A 22,275-nucleotide genomic window follows, 5' to 3' on the forward strand; every position below is an offset into this window, starting at 1 on the left:
TCTAAATATTTCTTAAATATTGTGATAGTACCTACATCAACTCCATCGTTCCATATACTTACCACCCTTTAGATTCCTATTAAATTTTTCCCTCCTCACCTTATACCCAAGTCTTGGTTCTCAATTCCCCTACTCTGGGTAAAATACCCTATCTATTCCTCTCATGATCTTTAACATCCTCTCTTGATCTTCTACATTCCTTCAGTTGCACTCTCTCACTCCCCCCCCTCCCCCTCGCCTTTATTTCATAGTTTTTACATTCCGTTGTTCATCGATTCATTTCTAATATCTATCCTTGACCTATCAACCAAGTAACTTCATCCACAGTGTCTTCTCATGATAATCTTGGTTTAACCCTATCTAGCTATAGGGTTAAACCTATGCTGGTTTCATAAGGTAATGTCATAGGAGCAGAATTAGGCCATTCAGCCCATCAAGTCTGCTCTGCCATTTAATCATGGCTGATCTATTTTTCCCTCTCAACCCCATTCTCCTGCCTTTTCCCCATAACCCCTGACACCTGTACTAATCAAGACCCTGTCAATCTCTGCCTTAAAAATATCCATTGACTTGGCCTCCACGGCCATCTGTGCAAAGAATTCCACAGATTCACCACCCTCTGACTAAATAAATTCCTCCTCATCTCTGTCCTAAAAGAACGTCCTTTAATTCTAAGGCTATGACCTCTAGTCCTCGACTCTCCCACTAGTGGAAACATCCTCTCCACATCCATTCTATCCAGACCTTTCACTATTAATTTAATCCTTGTTTATCCCTGCCATGCCATAGATCAGCCATGATTGAATGGCGAAATAGACATGATGGGCTGAATGGCCTAATTCTGCTCCTATCACTATTGATCTTATGAACGTTGCTCTATTCTATCCACTTTCCTCCTCTGCATTTAAAGTTAAATTATTTCTCCCTTCCCCAGTTCTGACAAAGAGTCTTTGACCTTAAATGTTAACCCTTTCAACGGATGCTGCCTGGCCTGCTGGGTGATTTCAACATTTCCCATTTTCAATGTTTAGTTTAGTTTAGAGATACAGCGTGGAAACAGGCCCTTTGGCCCACCGAGTCCGCGCCGACCAGCGATCCCTGCACACTAACACTATCCTACACTAGGGACATCTGTTACATTCATACCAAGCCAATTAACCTACAAACCTGTAAGTCTTTGGAGTGTGGGAGGAAATCAAAATTCTCGGGGACAACTCATGCGGTCACGGGGAGAACGTACAAAACTCCGTATAGACAGCGCCCGTAACCAGGATCGAACCCGGGTCTCTGGCGCAGTGAGCATTGTAAGTCAGCAACTCTACTGCTTCACCACTGTGCCATCCTTTTTATTTAAGATGTCTTTTATTTACCCATGCGCCTATAAGCGAAAATTAATTTAATCATCACCAGTGGAATGGTTTATTGACCTTCTGAACAATGATGTCAGACTAATTAACCTGTGGGTAACAGATATATTCTTTTCTCCTTTTTGAACAGGATTATATAATTTGTAAGTGTTTAATTCCCTTGCTTCATGCTCAGATCTGGGATGGATCCTTCAATTGTGGTCATATCTTCTGCTACCTCTGTTTGAGCTTCCCTCGAAACACTTGGTGGATTGCTCATTTATACGAGCAATTTTTATTGCTAATTATATGTAATACCTCTTTTTAATCCATTACCAAACTATCCAATATCTTCATACCTGTGGCTCCCCGCACCCCACTCTCCTTTCTTTCACTGGCGCGGCAAGGTGGCGCAGCGGTAGAGTTGCTGACTCACAGCGCCAGAGACCCGGGTTCGATCCTGACTACGGGTGCTGTCTGTACGGAGCTTGTACGTTCTCCCCGTGACCTGCGTGGGTTTTCTCCGGGTGTTCCCGGTTTCCTCCCGCATTCCAAAGACGTACAGGTTTGTTGGCTTGGTATAATTGACTCGGTGTCATTGTAAATTATCCCCAGTGTGTGTGTAGGATAGTGTTAATGTGTGGGGATAGCTGGTCAGCACGGACTCGGTGGGCCGAACAGCCTGTTTCTGTGCTGTATCTCTAAAAAACTAAAAGCAAAAAATCATCACAAGGATGAAATTAGATGTGAAATCCTTTCTGTCTTGGACAGATTTCCAATCTTGTTTTCCCATTCCTATCTTTTGCATTTACATTTTTATAAAACACTTTTGGGTTTTATTTTATGTGATCCATTATATTATTTTTTCATTCTCTCTTTGCTTGTCCTAGATTTTTTTTGAAATCTCCATTTGCCCTGTCAGTATTCAATCTACATTTAGTTTGCATCTGTATCTAATATTTGTTACTCTATCTATTCAATTTTGGTCTCAAAGTGGTTTGTCACCCAGGAAACTCCAGACATATAAAAACAAAGAACTTCAGTCTGAAGAAGGGTTTTGGCCCGAAACGTCACCTATTTCCTTCGCTCCATAGATGCTGCTGCACCCGCTGAGTTTCTCCAGCATTTTTGTGTACCTTCGATTTTCCGGCATCTGCAGTTCCTTCTTGAACAAAGAACTGCAGATGCTGGTTTATACCAAAGGTAGACACAAACTGCTGGAGTAACTCAGCGGGTCAGGCAGCATCAGCGGAGAGGAATAGTCCCGACCCAATACGTCAGTTATCCTTTTTACCCTGAGATGCCGCCTGACCTGCTGAGTTACTCCAACACTTTGTGTCTAACTCCAGATATGAATGACTTGCTCAGATGGAAGATACTTGGCTTGAATCAAAAATACTTCACTCTTTAAGGCTCTCCCTGGATCCCATGCAATCTGACTTTCCAGAGCAGCCCTATCAACTCCCCTTCCCATACTGACCTCTCTTATAGAGTCATAGAGTAATACAGTGTGGAAACAGGCCCTTCGGCTCAACTTGCCCACAACACCCAACATGTCCCATCTACACTAGTCCCACCTGCATGTGTTTGGCCCATCTATCTATATTACTAAAAGTCTGATCTTGACCGCTTTTGGTCCACTGTGGTGCGATTTCCGAGAGAACGCCACCACCTACAGCCGTCATTTTTGGCCACCTCGCTCGGAGCCCCCCTCCGCCTTCCAGGACCGGAGGATCTTTCTCATCAATGAAAAATCAGAGAGATATTAATGTTTTTTAAAAATTCCCCATTCTCTCTGCTGTCCCTGCTGGTGGCAGGGGGGAGGGACTATAAAATCCGGAAGTGTAATCCCTCACTCAGTCTCTGCCAGACCCAGAAAGCGAGAGGGTCACGGCTCTCCGAGCTGCGAATAACACTGAACGCACGTCTACTCCACATTGAGTCCCCTCGATGCGGCTGTTATGTGCAAGTTTGTGTTCACAAAATGAATTTTGGTTGTCGGGTGGCTGCTGCCCAATTGTTTGCCTCGCCTTTTTAACAAGTTTGTGTTCACAAAATGAATTTTGGTTGTCGGGTGGCTGCAGCCAAATTGTTTGCCCTGGCTTGGCTTTTTAAATTATTGCGACAGTTGGCTGCCAGCGCAAGAATCCATTTGGCCCACAATGTCTATACTAGCCTTCTGGAAACTAGTACCTTCGGCCCGCAACACCCATACTAGCACAACAGAAAGCCCCCCCCCCCCCCCCCACTACTGGCGAGCAATATTGGAATTGGTGGAGAGGTGGAATATTGTGTCGGTGACCAGCCCTCCCGTGTGATGCTGGGACCCAACGGGGCCCACTTAGTCTAGTATCCCTCTAAACCTGCCTTATCTATGTACCTGTCTAAATATTTCTGAAACGTTGTGATAGTACCTGCTTCAACTATCTCTTCCAGCAGCTCGTTTCGTACATCCACCACCCTCTTGTGAAAAAGCTACCCCTCAACTCTCTATGAAATCTTTTCCCCCCCCTCACCTTTAACCTATGTCCTCTGGTTCTCGATTCCCCTATTCTGGGCAAAAGACTGTGTGCATCTATCTGATCTATTCTTCTCATGATTTTTGTACACATCATTGCTCATTATTTCTTTTTCCAGCCAATGTTCCTTTTCAGATCATCTGCCTTGGACATCTTTTCAACTCACTGTAATTAGCTTTCATGGAGTTCAATATTTTCATTGATGATTTCACTTTATTTTTCTCTGCATCTGATTTAAACTTAAATATATGATGATTGCCTTTACTCAGACATTCTCCCTACACTAAATTGTCCTGTTTCATTTCTCAGAACTAGATCCATCATTTCCTTCATTAACCATAGGGCTAAAAACGGCTAATTGAGGAAACCTTCACAAAATATATTTTAGTTTAGTTTAGAGATACAGCGTGGAAACAGGCCCTTCGGCCCACTGGGTCAGCACCGATCAATGATCCCCGCACATTAACCCTATCCTACACGTTCAAGTGAGTTTATTGTCATGTGTCCCTGATAGGACAATTAAATTCTTGCTTTGCTTCAGCACACAGAACATAGTAGGCATTTACTACAAAACAGATCAATGTGTCCATATACTATATTATAAATATATACACACATGAATAAATAAAAATGTTTACATTTATGCTGAGCCAATTAACCCACAAACCTGTACGTCTTTGGAGTGTGAGAGGAAACCGAAGATCTCGGAGAAAACCCACGCATATCACGGGGAGAACGTACAAACTCCGTAGGTAGTCAGGATCGACCCCGGGTCTCCGGTGCTGCATTCGCCATAAGGCAGCAACTCTACTGCTGCACGACCATGGCCACCTAAACATTTTACAACTGCTTCCCTTGTCATTGCTATAGGATAAGATTTCAATTTTGGTCACCCTGCTTTAGGAAAGATGTTAAGCAGGAAAGAGTAGAGAGATTTATGAGGAGTTTCCTAGGAGTTGAGGGCCTGAGCTATAGGGAGAGGTTGGGCAGCCTAGGCTTTTATTCCATGAAGCACAGGAGGATGAAGGGATGAAGTTATAGCGCTGATGAGATCATGAAGGGAATAGATAGATAGATAGATGCACAATCTTTAACCCAGAGTAGGGAAATGAAGAACCAGAGGACATAGAAACATAGAAAATAGGTGCAGGAGTAGGCCATTCGGCCCTTCGAGCCCGCACCGCCATTCAATATGATCATGGCTGATCATCCAACTCAGTATCCTGTACCTGCCTTCTCTCCATACCCCCTGATCCCTTTAGCCACAAGGGCCACATCTAACTCCCTCTTAAATATAGCCAATGAACTGGCCTCAACTACCTGCTGTGGCAGAGAGTTCCAGAGATTCACCACTCTCTGTGTGAATTTTTTTTTTCTCATCTCGGTCCTAAAAGATTTCCCCCTTATCCTTAAACTGTGACCCCTTTGTCTGGACTTCCCCAACATCAGGAACAATCTTCCTGCATCTAGCCTGTCCAACCCCTTAAGAATTTTGTAAGTTTCTATAAGATCCCCCCTCAGTCTTCTAAATTCTAGCGAGTACAAGCCGAGTCTATCCAGTCTTTCTTCATATGAAAGTCCTGACATCCCAGGAATCAGTCTGGTGAACATTCTCTGCACTCCCTCTATGGCAAGAATGTCTTTTCTCAGATAGGTTTAAGGTGAGAGGGTAAAGATTTAATAGGAATCCGAGGGGCAACTTTTTGTTGAACTACCAGAGGAGGTGTTGTTATTGAGGGAGTACAGCGTAGATTCACCAGGTTAATTCCCAGGATTGCCGGTACTGACATAGGATGAAAGAATGGATCGACTGGGCTTGTATTCATTGGAATTTAGAAAGATGAGAGGGGATCTTATAAAAACATATAAAATCCTTAAGGATTGGACAGGCTAGATGCAGGAAAAATGTTCCTGATGTTGGGGGAGTCCTGAACCAGGGGTCACAGTTTAAGAATAAGGGATAGGCCATTTAGGACTGAGATGAGGAAAAACCTTTTCACCCAGAGAGTTGTGAATCTGTGGAATTCTCTGCCACAGAAGGCAAATTCACTGGATGTTTTCAAGAGAAATTTAGCTCTTAGGGCCAATGGAATCAAGGGATATTTGGGAGAAAGCAGGAACGGGGTACTGATTTTGGATGATCAGCCATGATCATATTGAATGGCGGTGCTGGCTCGAAGGGCCGAATGGCCTACTCCTGCATCGATTTTCTATGTTTCTATGTCGTTAAGGCAGATTAAATAACAACATTTAAAAAGCATTTGGACAGGTACATGTACAGGAAAAGCTTAGAGGGATATGGGCCACATGCAGCCAGGTGGGACTAGTATAGATGGGACATCTTATCCAGCAAGGGCAACTGCACTGCGCTGTGTGACTCTGTGACTCTATAATATTACGATAATGGATTCCTCCTACTATTTCCACATTATTATTATCCTCTTATTCTATGTGTACTGTTTTATGCTGCTGCAAGTAAGAATTTAATTGTTCCGTTGTTGGCGTATATATTACAATTAAATACCCATATCTCTCGATAATTACTTGCCCACTAGTTTGTTCAGCCATCTCAATCATCTTCCTACTCCACCCCTTCTCATTTTCAACATTTCTTTCTCTCAGAAACTTCTCCCTGCCTCTCGGGACTTGCTCGGCAATCATCTCCTCCTCCCACCCGCCAATTTGTTGCCTAGCAGACTTCCTCCACAATTCTCCATCGCTCCCAAGGCTGGGGTTGCGGGAGGAGAGGATTTTGCATGCACTCGTGCATGTGAAGTCTAGTCCATCGTGCATTACTGCCCGAGCTTGTGGACAACAAACCTCCAGATATCCCTCGTATCCCTCTAATCAAGCTTTGTGGCCTTGCTCTGAATTTTAGTCTTAGCAGATACGGTGCGGAAACAAGCACTTCTGCCCACCGAGTCCGGGACAATTTTTATATTTATCAAGCCAATTAACCAGCATACCTGTACGTCTTGGTCAGGTTGGGGGAGCGGGCAGATACATGGCAGATGAAGTTTAATGCAGATAAATGTGAGGTTATCCACTTTGGTAGCAAAAACAGGAAGGCAGATTACTATCTAAATGCCGTCAAGTTAGGAAAAGGGAAAGTACAACGGGATCTGGGAGTCCTTGTACATCAGTCTATGAAAGTAAGCATGCAGGTACAGCAGGCAGTGAAGAAAGAGAATGGCATGTTGGCCTTTATAACAAGAGGAGTCGAATATAGGAGCAAAGAGGTCCTTCTGCAGTTGTACACAGCCCTAGTGAGACCATACCTGGAGTATTGTGTGCAGTTTTGGTCCTCTAATTTGAGGAAGGACATTCTTGCTATTGAGGGAGTGCAGCGTAGGTTTACAAGGTTAATTCCCGGGATGGCGGGACTGTCATATGCTGAGAGAATGGAGCGGCTGGGCTTGTATACTCTGGTGTTCTCATTGAAACATATAAGGGAATTCTCATTGAAACATATAAGATTGTTAAGGGCTTGGACACACTAGAGGCAGGAAACATGTTCCCGATGTTGCGGGAGTCTAGAACCAGGGCCCACAGTTTAAGAATAAGGAGCAAGCCATTTAGAACGGAGACGAGGAAACACTTTTTCTCACAGAGAGCGGTGAGTCTGTGGAATTCTCTGCCTCAGAGGGCGGTGGAGGCAGGTTCTCTGGATGCTTTCAAGAGAGAGCTAGATAGGGCTCTAAAAATAGCGGAGTCAGGGTATATGGGGAGAAGGCAGGAACTGGGTACTAATTGGGGATGCCACCCAGGCCTGTTACAGGCCTCAGTCTGATGAAGGGTCTTGATCCGAAATGTCACCCATTCCTTCTATCCAGAAATGCTGTCTGTTCCGCTGAGTTACTCCAGTATTTTGTGTCTATCTTTGGTGTAAAGCAGCATCTGCAGTTCCTTCCTACGCAGGCCTCCTTTGCTGGTTGAACATGATTTTTTATATGCATTGCAATTTCAAGGCCTCCTATGATATTCTTACCCAAGGGTTCCCAATCTGGGGTAAATTTAGCCCCGGGGGTACATTTCGCCTACCCAGGGGGTAAATTTGTTGATTCTGGAATTGAACATATTTTTTCTCATTGACTGACTGTGTTTGGTTCTGGTATCTGTTCATCATTAGTTGTTCATAAATAAGTGAAATAACATTGTGATGTGCTATTAAAGTTGCCAGGGGTAAACGGGATGAAAAAGGTCTGGAACCCCTGTTCTTACCGATTATCACTGCACCTAAAGCAGCAAAGCCGATTGTAATGTTCATACTTACAAATATAATGGCATTAAATATAATATGATGGCATTATATTAATACGAACACTATGGCATTAAAACAAAATCTTTCATTGAACTCTGGTTCCTGGCATGATGGATATTAATGTGGCTCTCATCGGTTCATGAGAGTAAATGTATTTTTAATTATCTTGTTACATCTTCCACAGCTGTTGCTTCGAGCTTGCTGCTGTTCTGCTGTCATAGAATCGTAGAGTCTCACAGCATTGAAACTGGCCCTTTGGCCAAACTTGCCCATGCCGACCAACATGCCCCATCTACACTAGTCCCACCTGCTTGCTTTTGGCCCATATCCCTCCAAACCTACCACATCCGTGTAGCTGTCTCACTGTTTCTTAAGTTCACAAGTTCTAGGACAAGAATTTAAGCCAATCGGCTCATCAAGTTTACTCCGCCATTCAATCATGGCTAATCTATCTTTCCCTCTCATGCACATTTTCCTGTCTTCTCCTCATTACCACATGACACGCGTACTAATCAAGAATCTATTAATGTCTGTCTTTAAAAAATATCCATTGACTTGGCCTCCACAGCCGTCTGTGGCAATGAATTCTACAGATTCACCACCCTCTGACCCTTGTGATAGTACCTACTTCAACTACCTCCTCCGGCAGCTTGTTCCATACACCCACCACCCCTTGTGTTAAAAAGTTAATCCTTAGGTACCCATTAAATCATTCACCCCCTCAAATTAAACCCATGTCCTCTGGCTCTCGATTCACCTACTCGGGGCAAAAGACTCAGTGCGTTTAGCTGATCTATTCCTCTGATGATTTTGTACACTTTACCCAATCTATTCCTCTCATACGTAATTAGTACACCTTGATATTGCTGAAGATAGACACAAAATACTGGAGGAACTCAGCGGGATAGGCAACATCTCTGGAGAGAAGGAGTGGGTGAATTTTAGGGTCGGGATCCTTCTCAAGACTCAGTCTGAAGAAGGGTCTCGACCCGAAATGCCACTCATTAATTCTCTCCAGAGATAGTGCCTGTCTCGCTGAGGTACTCCAGCATTTTGTGTCTATCTTCGTTTCAAACCAGCATCTGCAGTTCCTTCCAACACCTTTTTATTGCTATTGGTGTTAAACAAGTCTGTGTTCGTTGCCGTTATGTGCAGCAGTCATTCATTGAAAACACTCCTAAAATAAGTCCTGATCAAACAAATTTCTGCTTTGGTGAGAGTAACGGGCATGAATTGAATTAATTGAGATTTTCCCCCACAAAAACCCATCTCACCCTCATTGTTCAACATCTCATCACAAGCTCTTATCAGGGGGATATCATATTGTGCATGAAATTACATCAATGGCAAAGCTGATTGTATACTTGGCTTATCAAAATACTATTGAAGTAGTAATTGGCGAATTAAATTGGCAATATAATGAAGATTACACCAGCATCTAGTGAAAATATAGGCACAGTAATAAAATGATTTCCCATAAATGATAGAAACTTTGAATTAGAGAATAATATGAGATAATCTGACATATGCCAATATTCGAATTGAACTTAAATGAATAACAGTGTTAAATATCTTCAAAGTAAGAATGTAAGCTATACAAAATAAATTATTTAAATTATAGCAATCTCTTAAAATACTGCAATATATTGAAACTAAACCCTTGCATAAATCTTTTTCTGTAAAGCAATCGGAATATAATTGCCATATTTCTGAGTAATCCATTGAACAAATTAGCTTCAAAGTAACAAAAGTAAAGATTTAAAATCGTGTAAATAGGATTACATTTGAAAAAGGTAAATGGAATAAATGAATGAGAAAGGCTTAATAGGAGATATACACTGGACTTGTTGGGAACTTCCCATTGTAACGCAACACAAGAGATTCTAAAATTGCTTCTCGTGAAGATTTGAATTCAAAATCAGTATCTGAACTGTTACATCCTTATCTATTTTACTTAATTGAAAGAAAATGACAATACTCACAGTGGGGGAAAAAATATGCTGCACTTTTCCTTTGACAAGTCCCAAACACATTAGTCTGGAGTCTTCAAAGCCAATTTGTTCAGTTACAACAAAGATTGTTTGACAAGGCTCGTTCAATAAAAATAATATATGTCGGATTTTTTTTTTTTTTTTTGGATTGGATCTGAGTGTTTTTCAATTAAGTATTTTAGCACTCAGAAGCCAAAAATGTGTCTCTTTACAGTAGAAATGTTCACAGCTGACCGACTCAATCGAATGAGCTCGAAAGGTATCAGCGGCACTTATAATGGTTTGGGATATCAGCTGTATCATGAAATTAAAACAATTCTCAAAACCCCAGAGCTCCATCCCAGGATATCACACCTAGTAACAGCTTAACCTCTTTGGAACTAGCATGGCCAAATGAGACATCTCTTTGGGAATTTTGAGTTGCAATTGGACTGTCACGAAGTCGGGGCATCAATTGCACTTTGTGGATCAAGTGATATCATTCCATTGTCAGGTTAAGTTGTTGGGAGGGCTGGCGATTTTGTGTTAGTAATATGTAAAACTTATGCATTTACATTAAGACCAGAGAAGGAAGATAAATCCTAACAGAGAAAAATCAGAGATGAGTGTAATTAAATTGCATTATCCCGTTTGTAGGCCCACATGGATCCATTTCTGGTGCAGAACTTTGGTTGACTGAATTCGGAAATTTAAAAGGCATTTTCATAGCAACAAAATGGAGAAGAGGAACCTATTTCTCCCCTCCCCCTCCCCCCTACATTCCTTCCTCCAGCTTCACAATTCGCAGCACTTCAAGTCTTTTGCCTCACACTTTCCATCTTTTCATCCCTGGCCTTTGCCCAATCTCCTGCCTTTCAAATAACCCCCCTCACCAGTGTTGGCCTAATACTTGCCAGGCTTTGTCCTTCCCCATCTCTCTTCCAGCCTCCCCCCCCCCCCCCCCCCCCCCCCCCCCCCCCCCCATGTTCACAGTTCCTCCAGCTTACATTCCAAATAGTAGACAAACAAATGTTTACATAACTCAAGAACAAAACTAAAACTATCTTTTTGTTCCTTTCGGCATGCTTCTGCTCAGTGGTATCTATATTACTTTGATTAGTTTAACTGATTTATTCATGTCAATTACAAATTTCATAAGATCATAAGTGACCGGAGCAGAATTAGGCCATTCGGCCCATCAAGTCTACTCCGCCATTCAATCGTGCGTGATCTATCTCTCCCTCCTAACCCCATTCTCCTGCCTTCTCCCCATAACCCCTGACACCCGTACGATATTCCTCAATGATATTCATCTGGCCATATATTGTTCGATGAGAATGCTACTTAAATTTCCAATAAGTGAGTGAATTAAATCATTTACCGGTAGGTAAAGTTAAAAAGGAATTCTAAAATCTCAAAGAGAAATCACTGAATCCAAGAACCTGATATTACAATTAAAATTTACAGAGAACAGTTTTTTTTTTTAAGCCTTCCTTCCACCCATGAAGGTCTACAACGTGAGATACTGCAACCTGTAAATGGTATGAAAACAATGGGAAACAGAATGAAAAAATTAAAGTAAGCTGGAGAGAATGGTTTCATTAATGCAAACTCAAAGAAAAATAGCCAAGACCGGCTTGGAGGTGCTCCTTAAAGGGGCTGCTGCATTTGATTTTCGAATTTTTCCATTTAAAATGGAGGCGCTTACAAAATGTAGCATGATTCTGTTATATACACCGGACATTTGACCGTAAAATGCGATATGCAGCAAAAACACGGTAGCCCTCCAAGGGTGCTGGAGATAGATAGACCTTATGCATTTTACGGTCTCAGCATGGTGTATATAAGTTATTCAGATAGCTGCGCGAATGACATTGAGAATAAGCCACTGGGCATTTTGAGCGGGGTGGCAGACTGAATGATGATTGGATGGCTGGTGGATCTTACCGCGCTGGTATGGATAATAATATTGAAAGAAAAATTTGTCGGGGGAGTGAAATTAAAAAAATAAATAAAGGTGGAATGAACGTAACGTATATGCACCATGGCATCAGTTTTTGACCATAAAATGCACAAAGGTAATGTGATAATGACAAACCTTGGTGAAATATCGCATCCTTGCTGCATAAAGGCACCCAGAGAGAACCAGAGACTATTAAATATCCCAAACTCATTAGGTGGCTCAGTGTTTTGGGGATCGCGTCCTTCTTCATTTTCTTCCATGTGCCATTCATAAGGACTGAACCGGCTGACCAAAAAAAGGACTACGCTGACTCCAATGTAGGCGAAGACTATGCACATCCAAATCTCATAAGCCAAAGGGTCCAGAAAAGAGAACACTCCCGGTTTGGACTTTTGGGGCTTCTTTATCATTATTGAAATACCGAGACTCATGAACGGTTTGGAAAAGTCAATGCTTTCTTCTCGAACCAAAGTTATAGTGAGTGGTGCTACAGCAATGTCAGCTCTCTGGAAATGGGGAGAATGCTAATTAGTATCAAAACAATCATTTACAAAAAAAAACATTGCAATAACTTTATAGAAGAAAACGATAACATTACTATTGCAGTTTGTACTTATTAATGCTATTGATTATGGAACTGGAAGTTCTCCAATCCAATCCATTAATTATACATGGCAACAGTTTGAACACCAACACATGCCCAGATTTATACTAAACTGAAAATTATGACTTGCTCTACTAATGTCTTTCTTTTATACAAACTTAACTTTAGAAATTGAGAAGCATCATAATTATTTTAAGGAAAAAAACACCCCAATTGTTTAAGAAAAAGCAAGAATGCAGTGGTCAGCATTGAGTTTTGTTTGTGAGCTTTCTCTTGCTGAGTGGATTAGTTACTGGTCGAACTCTTATTCCTTCAGGTGGCAAGGGCTGCGTTTATTGCGCATAATCATCTTTAAGAATGTAGCGGTAAGCTGCCGTCTTGAACAACTCTTGTTCTTGTGGGTGGTGAAGTTAATCTTTCTGGATGGGAATTTACCATGCAGCGTTACAATCCACTTTGAATTTGAACGAACTTGAACTTGAATTGGGTTCAGACCCAGCGATGATGATTGAACAGAGAGTGCTTGGCATATTTCTATTGAAGAGACCCTGGCAAGTTGACCCAATGCATCTCGTAGAGTGTGTGGGCTGGACCCATGATGGACGTCGGGTATGCTCAGGGGAGTGGGTGGGTCTCTTTCTTCTACATTGATGCTGATGTTTAGTTTATTGTCACGTGTACCGAGGTACAGTGAAAAGCCTTTGTTGCGTGCTAGCCAGTTAGCGGAAAGACTTCACATGATTACAATCGAGCCGTCCACAGTGTACAGATACATGATGAATGGAATAACGTTTAGTGCAAGATAAAGTCCAGTAAAGTCCGAATAAAGATAGACTGAGGGTCTTCAACGAGTTAGGTAGCAGCTCAGTATTGACACTCTAGTTGGTGATAGAATGGTTCAGTTGCTTGATAACAGCTGGAAAGAAACTGTGCCTGAACATGGAGGCGTGCATTTTTACACTTCTGTACCTCTTGCCTGATGGGAGAGTGGAGAAGAGGGAGTGACCGGGGTGAGACTGGTCCTTGATTAGGCTGCTTGGAGCTTCAAGCATGCAGGCAGGTGTCGACATCCATTAGACCTGTGACTTGCAGATGGTGGAATGCCTCTGGAAAGTCTGCCACTGAGCCCTTTGATGCAGAATACATAGCCACTGGTGCAAATAGTCCACAAAATATTTCACTGCTAGTCCGGGATATTGATAATAGGGATGCAGGGTTAAGATAAGGCTTAAGAATCTTTTCAGAGACAGTGGAATACTTTGGTGATAAGGAAACAGGTTCATCCTGGGGACTGAACCATGACGAGTGATGCGTACAACCTTTGTCAAAGCAGATGTAATGCCCCTGTCCCACTTAGGAAACCTGAACGGAAACCTCTGGAGACTTTGCGCCCCACCCAAGGTTTCTGTGCGGTTCCCGGAGGTTGCAGGTGGTTGCCGGACGTTGCAGGTAGTGGAAGCAGGTAGGAAGACTGACAAAAACCACCGGGAACCGCACGGAAACCTTGGGTGGGGCGCAAAGTCTCCGGAGGTTTCCGTTCAGGTTTCCTAAAGTGCACATCGTCATCTACCTTTATGCAGGACTGGCTACAAACTGATCTACCTGGTCTGGTGCTGTAAGGCAACAACCCTACCACTACGCCACAGTGCTACCGTACCAAATCCATAGCCTCAGAAGCCTTGATTATGACAATTAATGTTTTAAATCAAATTTTGGAGCCACTCAAGCTTGGCATAAGATGGCTTGAGTTCTGCTCAGATACTCTGTACCTCAACTTAGTAATTATTTGTTTCATGTAAGTTCCCGTGATTCCTGGGGAGATTTCTCTTGGTTCGACTACCCTGCGGTGTCTACCCTATTCTGTGTTTACCATCCCTCTCAATGGGGATTTCAACGGGCAATATTTCCCTAAGCCCCAGTCGGTAAACTACATTGAAATTAAGAACAGAAATATGAATAGTCAGCAGACCAGGTAGCATCTGTGGAGAGAGAAGTCGAATTAATATTTCAACTCAATGTCTTTCATTGGGTGTGTTTCCTTTGCTACAGGTGCTGCCAGATCTGGGGATTATTTCCTGCCTTTTCCGCTTTTATTTCAGCTTGCTAGCAGTGATTAGTTTGTCTCTCCAAGTGCGTTGGGATTCTGTACTGCTACCTGCGACGTGTTGCTTTTATTTATTTGAGGCCATGGCACAAATATAGAGCAAACATTGTATCTATATTTTCAGTTCATTGCCCCAGGGCAGGTCATGCACTTCACTCCTGTTTCATGCAGACACAAGGCACTATTTTGTTATGGTTGTCACTGCGTTTATAGATTGTGGATGTGACATGGAGGAAATCTAGTTCAGTTTAGTTTAGAGATACAGCACGGAAACAAGCCCTTCGGCCCACCGAGTCCGCACCGATTAGCGATCCCCGAACACTAGCACTATCCTACAAACTAGGCCCAATTTACAAACTTTACCAAAGCCAATTACCCTCTACGTCTTTGGAGTGTGGGAGGAAACTGGAGCACCCGGGGAAAACCCACGCAGGTTAGGGCGAGAACGTGCAAACTCCGTACAGACAGCACCCATAGTCAGGATCAAACCCAGCTCTCTGGCGCTATAAGGCAGCGACCCTACCCGCTGCGCCACTGTGCTGCCCCAGAAATTCTCTGATGTGGGTAAGGATGCCAAGATTCGACTGCCTTGAAGGCTGACAACTTGAGTCAAGCATCTCTAAACCCATCTGTGCAAAGGTTTGAAGGAAGTTCCAAACTTGGTAAATGATCTTAGTTGCTGCCACGGCAACGAGTTAAAGCCCTGTCCCACTGTACGAGTTCGTTCAAGCGCTCTCCCGAGTTTAAAAAAAAAATCAAACTCGTGGTAAGCACATAGAATGCACGTAGCGGGCACGTCGGAGCTCGGGGACGTCTCTTAGCGGCTCGTAACGCTAACGGCATGTACTCGGGAAACGCGGTAAGCTCAGGAAGACTTGTGAAGATTTTTCAATATGTTGAAAAATGTCCACGATAGCCCCGAGTACCTACGAGCGGCCATTATCGTAAATCTCTGAGTTCGAAAGGGCAAACTCGGGAGAACTCTTGAATGAACTCATACAATGGGACAGGGCTATAAGTCTTTTGGTTCCAGTTCACAGGAGTCCCTCAGTCCAGCAGAGCAAAGCTGGACAATTGGCCTGAATGTGTCTTCACAAGTTATAGGAATAGAATTAGGCCATTTGGCCCATCCAGTCCACTCCACCATTCAATCATGGTTAATCTCTGCCTCCTAATCCCATTTTCCTGCCTTCTCCCCATAACCCTTGACACCCGTTCCAATCAAGAATTTGTCTATCTCTGCCTTAAAAATATCCACTCACTTGGCCCCCTCAGCCCTCCTGATTGCTGACCATGCTTAATAGTGACCCATATCCCCAGCTAGTCTCAAGAGGCTAATGGGAAGCCAGAGAAGGAACATTAAAGCCACTACTTTTCAGGGTAATGATTCATCAGAGTAGTCCAGTCACTCCACTCAGAAATATGTTAATCAAGTCCATTAAATGGCAGTAGTGGTGACGTGTCTGAACATACATTGCAGATGAATAGAAAATAAGAGTGGGCACCAAGATGGTTGCGGAAGCCATCTTCATTGAGCAGAATATGGCATGCTGGAGCCAATACATGAAGAAGATGGCACATCGACTTTGACTGGAAGGCTTGCCAGCGTTGATTGGCTTTCTGATAGCAGGTCAGCGTTGCTCACTTCTATTTCTTTCTTCTCTTCCACCTCCTCTGCTTGCACTCTATTAAGCTTCTCTTTCCCCATGGAAACATTGATGCAAGGTGCACTGAACAATGATAGTGTTCAACGCTCTGCCATGGCTGTGGAGCAGCAGGCATCTGATCTGTTCAGATGGTAGCAGTTTCTGCTTCAGCAGGCTGAGAGGGTGCTGTACTAGATTTGAACCGCAGTGCCCTAGCACTCAGGCTCGACCGAGCGAGGGGAGGCCAGATGCCAGATGCCTAATCTCTCTGGTTACATGCGTATTGAGGCCTTGCATATTCAGATAGCTGGCCATCCAACAAAAACACTGCTCACACCGTTGTCTCCTTGCTTTGGCCAAATTGACAGAAAGAGTTCCCCTTTGTTGAAAGTGGCAGATATAGCAGAGGCAGATGCAGATACATCAGAACTGGTGCAGGCAATCTGCAGAAGCATCTCGACCCGAAACGTCACACATTCCTTCTCTCCAGAGATGCTGCCTGTCGCATTGAGTTACTCCAGCTTTTTGTATTTAAGAAAGAACTGCAGATGCTGGAAAAATCGAAGGTAGATCAGTCTGAAGAAGGGTCTCGACCCGAAACGTCACCCATTCCTTCTCTCCAGAGATGCTGCCAGTCCCACTGAGTTACTCCAACATTTTGTGCCTAACTTTGGTTTAAACCAGCAGCTGCAGTTCCTTCCCACACATCAGAAGTGAAAGCTGTGCAGTTCTTCGCAAATGGAAGGGCCATTAATGGTGACATATCTTAGAGACTGCCCTCTACCTTGTCTTCAGAAGTCAGCGTGAGGATGACTTGTGTTAGAAAGACCACAATTGATATCTTCAATGAGGCTAGTCTTATTCTGGGTTTGATCTTTCGTATCAAAACAGTTTTTCAGACGCTGACCATTGGAACTTTTCAACTCCATCATTGACCAAGTTGTCTAATTCTCTGTGCTTGTGGAATACATGGGCTGCTGGTGTAAGCACAATTTTCAGACACTGTACTGATTTGAACCTTGGATGCTAATTCAGGCACCTGATGTCCACATTGAATTAGTTGTTCCAAATTTCCAAAACTTATTTTCATTCGGAAGAATATATGATCACTTGATGGTTTCTCATGTTGGACTTGGTTCCACTGGGAATGTAAACGTTAATCGATTGATCATATATACGCCACATTTTATGCAAGAGAGGCGCGCAGATTTTGATGAGAAACTGGAAAATAATCTGGAGAGATCGACCATGTTACACCACATATAGATGAAAGTCACCTTTTCTCTCCCTCTCTCTCTCTCTCTCCCACTCTCTATCTCTGTCTCTATCTCTGTCTATCTCTGTCTCTCTCTCAATTTTCAATTCAATTTCAATTTAAAAACTGTATTGGCATGATAAAAAATACATTGTTATATTGCCAAAGTATAAAACATGACACATATTTAAAATGCATAAGTATAAATACAAGTATGTCTCTCTGTCTCTGTCTCTCTCTCTCTGTTTCTCCCTCTCTCTCTCTCTCTCTCTCTCTCTCTATCTCTCTCTCTATCTATCGCTCCCTCTCCCTCACTCTCACTCTCACTCTCAGTCTCACTTACTCTCTCTCTCTCTCTGTTTTCTTTCAAGTACACTGAATTGAACAGTCGACCTGGTCCAGCCACCTAGAATGTTCCAACTGACAAATTTCCTCCCCGAGGGTTCTGTTTGAGTGCAGCGCAATTAGTACAGTTGCAATTGTGGGGAGAATTCACAGGACTGTTCTTTACAAGGCTGTTCTTCATCATCCAAAGGTAAGCAAAATAACTAGAACTGCAAGCTTCTTAGAGCAAGGTTGGATTGAACCATGCACGTGGCCACCACCGACTAATATATCTATCTGAAGAGAACTACTTTAAAAGAATGCATGTCAAATCTCTGTACAACAGCAGTTCTATACCAATGAAGTGCATTGAGACTGAAACTTTACAAGGAGATGGGTTTCCATGAACTGGATCAATGAGCAGTCCCTGATCAATTTAATTATCTAGTAAACGATACTTTCAGTTCATTAATTAACAACCCAAGTAACATGAAATAAACACTTCTGCCTAGAGAATAGTCTTTCGCCAAAGAGTCAATGAAACAGATGCATAGTATAATTAACAGGCACTAATTCATTGTGCACTTGGACTGATTTTCTGAGGACCATTTACTTGCTGATGGTAAAACTATTCAATTTTGCCTTGGATTGTGAAGTCATCTTTATTCTTTGTTCTAGCATTGCCCCCCAAGAATAGCCATGGTAGGCCATAACTTTAAGGTGAGGGGGGAAAGATTTAATGGGAACCAGAGGGGTAGCATTTTTAAACAAAGGGGTGGTGTGTGTATGGAACAAACTGCCCGAGGTGGTAGTTGAGACAGATACTATCGCACGGTTTAAGAAACATGTGGACGGGTACATGGATAGGACAGGTTTAGCGGGATATGGGGGAAAAGCAGGCAGGTGGGACTAGTGTAGATGGGGCTTGTTGGCTGGCATTGGCATGTTAGGGCCTGTTTCCACGCCTATGCCTTTCTCTGATTCTATGATTATGCTCTGTGTGTTAAAGTAGAACTTTGAATAATCCATGTCCGACGTTCGGCCTGCATTGCATACAAAAAATGTCTCTAAACTTCCTTAAACTGATACTTACCCCATACACCAGCTCCCCCACCATTCCATTCCAGATTTTAGTTTCAGGGTCTCTAGCTCCGTATTTACCATCAGGGACAACAGAGAGTTTATATTTAATGCCAACATGCTTGGCTATTTCAAAAGCTAAATCCACACAATAGCCTTCATATCTATCATTTGCACCAAACTGTTCATGATTTTTCTTCAGCATTACATACGGTGATTCCTGCAACAACAAAAACATGCATAAGTGAATCATCTAAACTGAGAGTGGATCAAGGTTCGTCCACTAACTTTTCAACAATATCATCCACATATATGCACTTTTTAATATATATATATCTGCACTTACTACAATCACTGTAACCCATACAGTGTGTATTTTTGTGAAGAGGCAGTAAGATGATGAGTGGTAATAAGTAAGTATTATAGACATGTTAACTTCAGTGTAATTGGCACAACGCATTATAGATATGAAATCGTGGAACTTAAAAAGGAGCATAGATGTTTTTTCCTACAGATAACACACCTGATTTGACCCAACCCACTTAATATCTACAGCCTCCTGAAGCAGCACTTGATCTGGCCCTAAATTCTACATCATTAGAGAAAGATCTATCACCGTTGACCACTATAGTTGTCAAAACTGAAAAACAAACATTTCGACCATTGGCCGAACGCAAATATCACCGGTACCAATTTCAAACCAGAAAAGTAAACTTTTTATAAGTTTATTCATATTTTTTTTTTTAAACACACCACTCCGTTCATGGAAGCTGTGGCAATTTACAGGATTTTTTTTGGAAATCAAAATGTGGATGGGAACAGGGGATGGAAATCTGATTTAATTCACCTGGGTTCATGTGTGTATATATTTATATTATGGTATATGGACACACTGATCTGTTTTGTAGTCAATGCCTACTATGTTCTGTGTGCTGAAGCAAAGCAAGAATTTCATTGTCCTATCAGGGACACATGACAATAAACTCACTTGAACTTGAACTTGAACTTGGGTCCGATGCTTAATAAGGGGCGTAGAAGGAAGGAACTGCAGATGCTGGAGATAGATACAAAAAGCTGCAGTAACTCGGTGGTTCAGGCAGCATCTCTGGAGAAAAATAATCAGTAATGTTTTAGGTTGAGACCTTTCTTCATACTGATGAGGGGATGGGGTGAGAGGTGTCACGCCAATTACCTCAAGGTTATAGTACTACTTCAGATAAGTTGGAGCATATCCAACCCAAATGGGAAAGGTGTTTAAGTGTTTAAAAAGTGTTTAAACTAGAACTAGTGGGAGGCATCCTTGGGCATCAAGCTATCCAGCAGAAATTAGTGAGTGGTTGACACGGACTCCGTGGGCTAAAGAGCTGTATCTTGATCTTATAGAAGTGTACAAAATCTCGAGAGGAATAAATTGAGTAAGTACGCCAAGTCTGTTGCCATGAGTAGGGGAATCGAGAACCAGAGGACATAGGTTTAAAGTGAGGGGAGGGGAGGGGAAGGGAGGATGATTTAATACGAATTTTTTTTACACAAAGGGTTATGGGTGTATGGAACAAGGAAACTTGAGGCAGGTACTAGCACAATGTTTAAGAAAAATTGAGTACATGGATAGGACAGGTTTAGAGGGATAAGGGCCAAACGCGGGCAGGTGGGACTAGTGTAGATGGGGACATGTTGGTCCGTGTGGGCAAGTTGGGTCGATGGGCCTGTTACCATGATGTATGACTCTACACTGTATATCTCTATGCTACTAAAATTGCCAGGAGATAGGAGTTTGAATGGAAGAGGCCAAGATAGCGTTCCTAAAATATGCGAAAACTTCCAGTGAGGCACACAAAACATAAATATTTATTCTCCAGACCTTCCACCTACTCCCTTTGGGACCACTATGGAGACCCACCCTTATCCTTCTCTACTGGCCACATATTGCATCTCATCTCCATCCTTGCCCAAACGCTTAGACGAACGTTGAAACCTCCTACTCTTATCCCCAGTTTCTAACAATAGTTCTGGAGCACTTGCAGAGAAGGTAGTTTGCACAAATGTAATTAAGTTAAGATGTCACAGGGTCTTCCACCAAGCAGCCACCCCTCTAAGCCTCGCCCACGCAACTCCTGAATTGTCCTGAGTGCCCATCCACTCAGAAGTTTACTTTTTTTTATTCGTGTTACCGAGAGGTTCTCAATGTTGCTGCAAACGTTGGTTCTTCTCTTCCCTTGCGAGGATTCGCGATTCATGCCTGTGTCCAGTTTTATGGCCTCACACGTCCTCCATTTCAAATAGTTCAAGGCTGAACCCAACTGGCTATTATTAAGACATATGTTTCAATGTAAGTGCCAGGAACATTCGACAGAAAGCCTTTAATGTTGAGGCCGCACCTGCCCTCACTCTCAATGTGGACACATAATCACATGATCAGAACTTAGACACGGAAATCCTGATTAATCGTCCTCTCTTCAATCAGAATTAACCTTGATTAACCTTAGGCGGCACAATGGTGCAGATAGCAGAGCTGCTACCTCACAGGTCCAGTGACCCGGCCTCGATCCTGACCTCTGCTGCTGCCTGTGAGCAGCTTGCGAATTCTTTCTGTGGTCGCATCGGTTTTCATCCAGATGCTCCAGCTTCCTCCCACATCCCAAAGGCATGAAGGTTGGCAGGTTAATATACCGCTGTAACTTGCCCTGAGCGTGCAGGTCCACGGTAGAATCTGAGAGGCGTGGATGGGAATGTGGGTGTGAATAAAATGGAATTGGTGCAAATGACTGTTCAATGGTCAGCATGGATTCAGTGGGCTGAAGGGCCTGGTTCCATGCTATACGACTCTCTGAATACTCCATTATTGTAGTAAATATCCCCCTTTTTCAGCACATGTAAGGAATGGAACCTGGAACAGTTTAGTTGTACATTTTCCAGCCAATTTCGGTAGCTGGGAATTAAGTTCAGGATGCAACTTAAAGCTGCTCCTTTCATCCTAAGGAAAGCAATTTGGCTCAGAAGTGCCATTGCATTTCGGTCAACCTTCGAACTTCCCAGATGAGACATTCTGTTGTCACGGAGATGGTCCGTTCAGGGTTTTGAATGTGTAGGAAGGAACTGCAGATGCTGCTTTACACCGAAGATAGACACAAAATGCAGGAGTAACTCAGCGGGCCAAGCAGCATCTCTGGAGAGAAGGAATAGGTCTAGACACCTGGACACTA

At 42.9% G+C, this 22,275-nt stretch overlaps 1 protein-coding gene across 4 annotated transcripts in view; it reads right to left on the reverse strand.

Annotated features, from left to right (window-relative positions):
• gria3 (glutamate ionotropic receptor AMPA type subunit 3) overlaps nucleotides 1-22,275 on the reverse strand; it is a 310,941-nt gene that overhangs the window by 76,410 nt on the left and 212,256 nt on the right. For all 4 annotated transcript variants that reach the window (XM_033030754.1, XM_033030753.1, XM_033030751.1 and 1 more), the window contains exons 10-11: nucleotides 19,086-19,292; nucleotides 12,195-12,565 (exon numbers count right to left, since the gene is read on the reverse strand). In XM_033030754.1, the coding sequence (XP_032886645.1) occupies nucleotides 12,195-12,565; nucleotides 19,086-19,292 (578 nt within the window). The remainder of the gene's footprint in view (nucleotides 1-12,194; nucleotides 12,566-19,085; nucleotides 19,293-22,275) is intronic.

Source organism: Amblyraja radiata, chromosome 12, assembly GCF_010909765.2.
Source record: "Amblyraja radiata isolate CabotCenter1 chromosome 12, sAmbRad1.1.pri, whole genome shotgun sequence".
Classification (NCBI taxonomy): Eukaryota; Metazoa; Chordata; class Chondrichthyes; order Rajiformes; family Rajidae; genus Amblyraja; species Amblyraja radiata.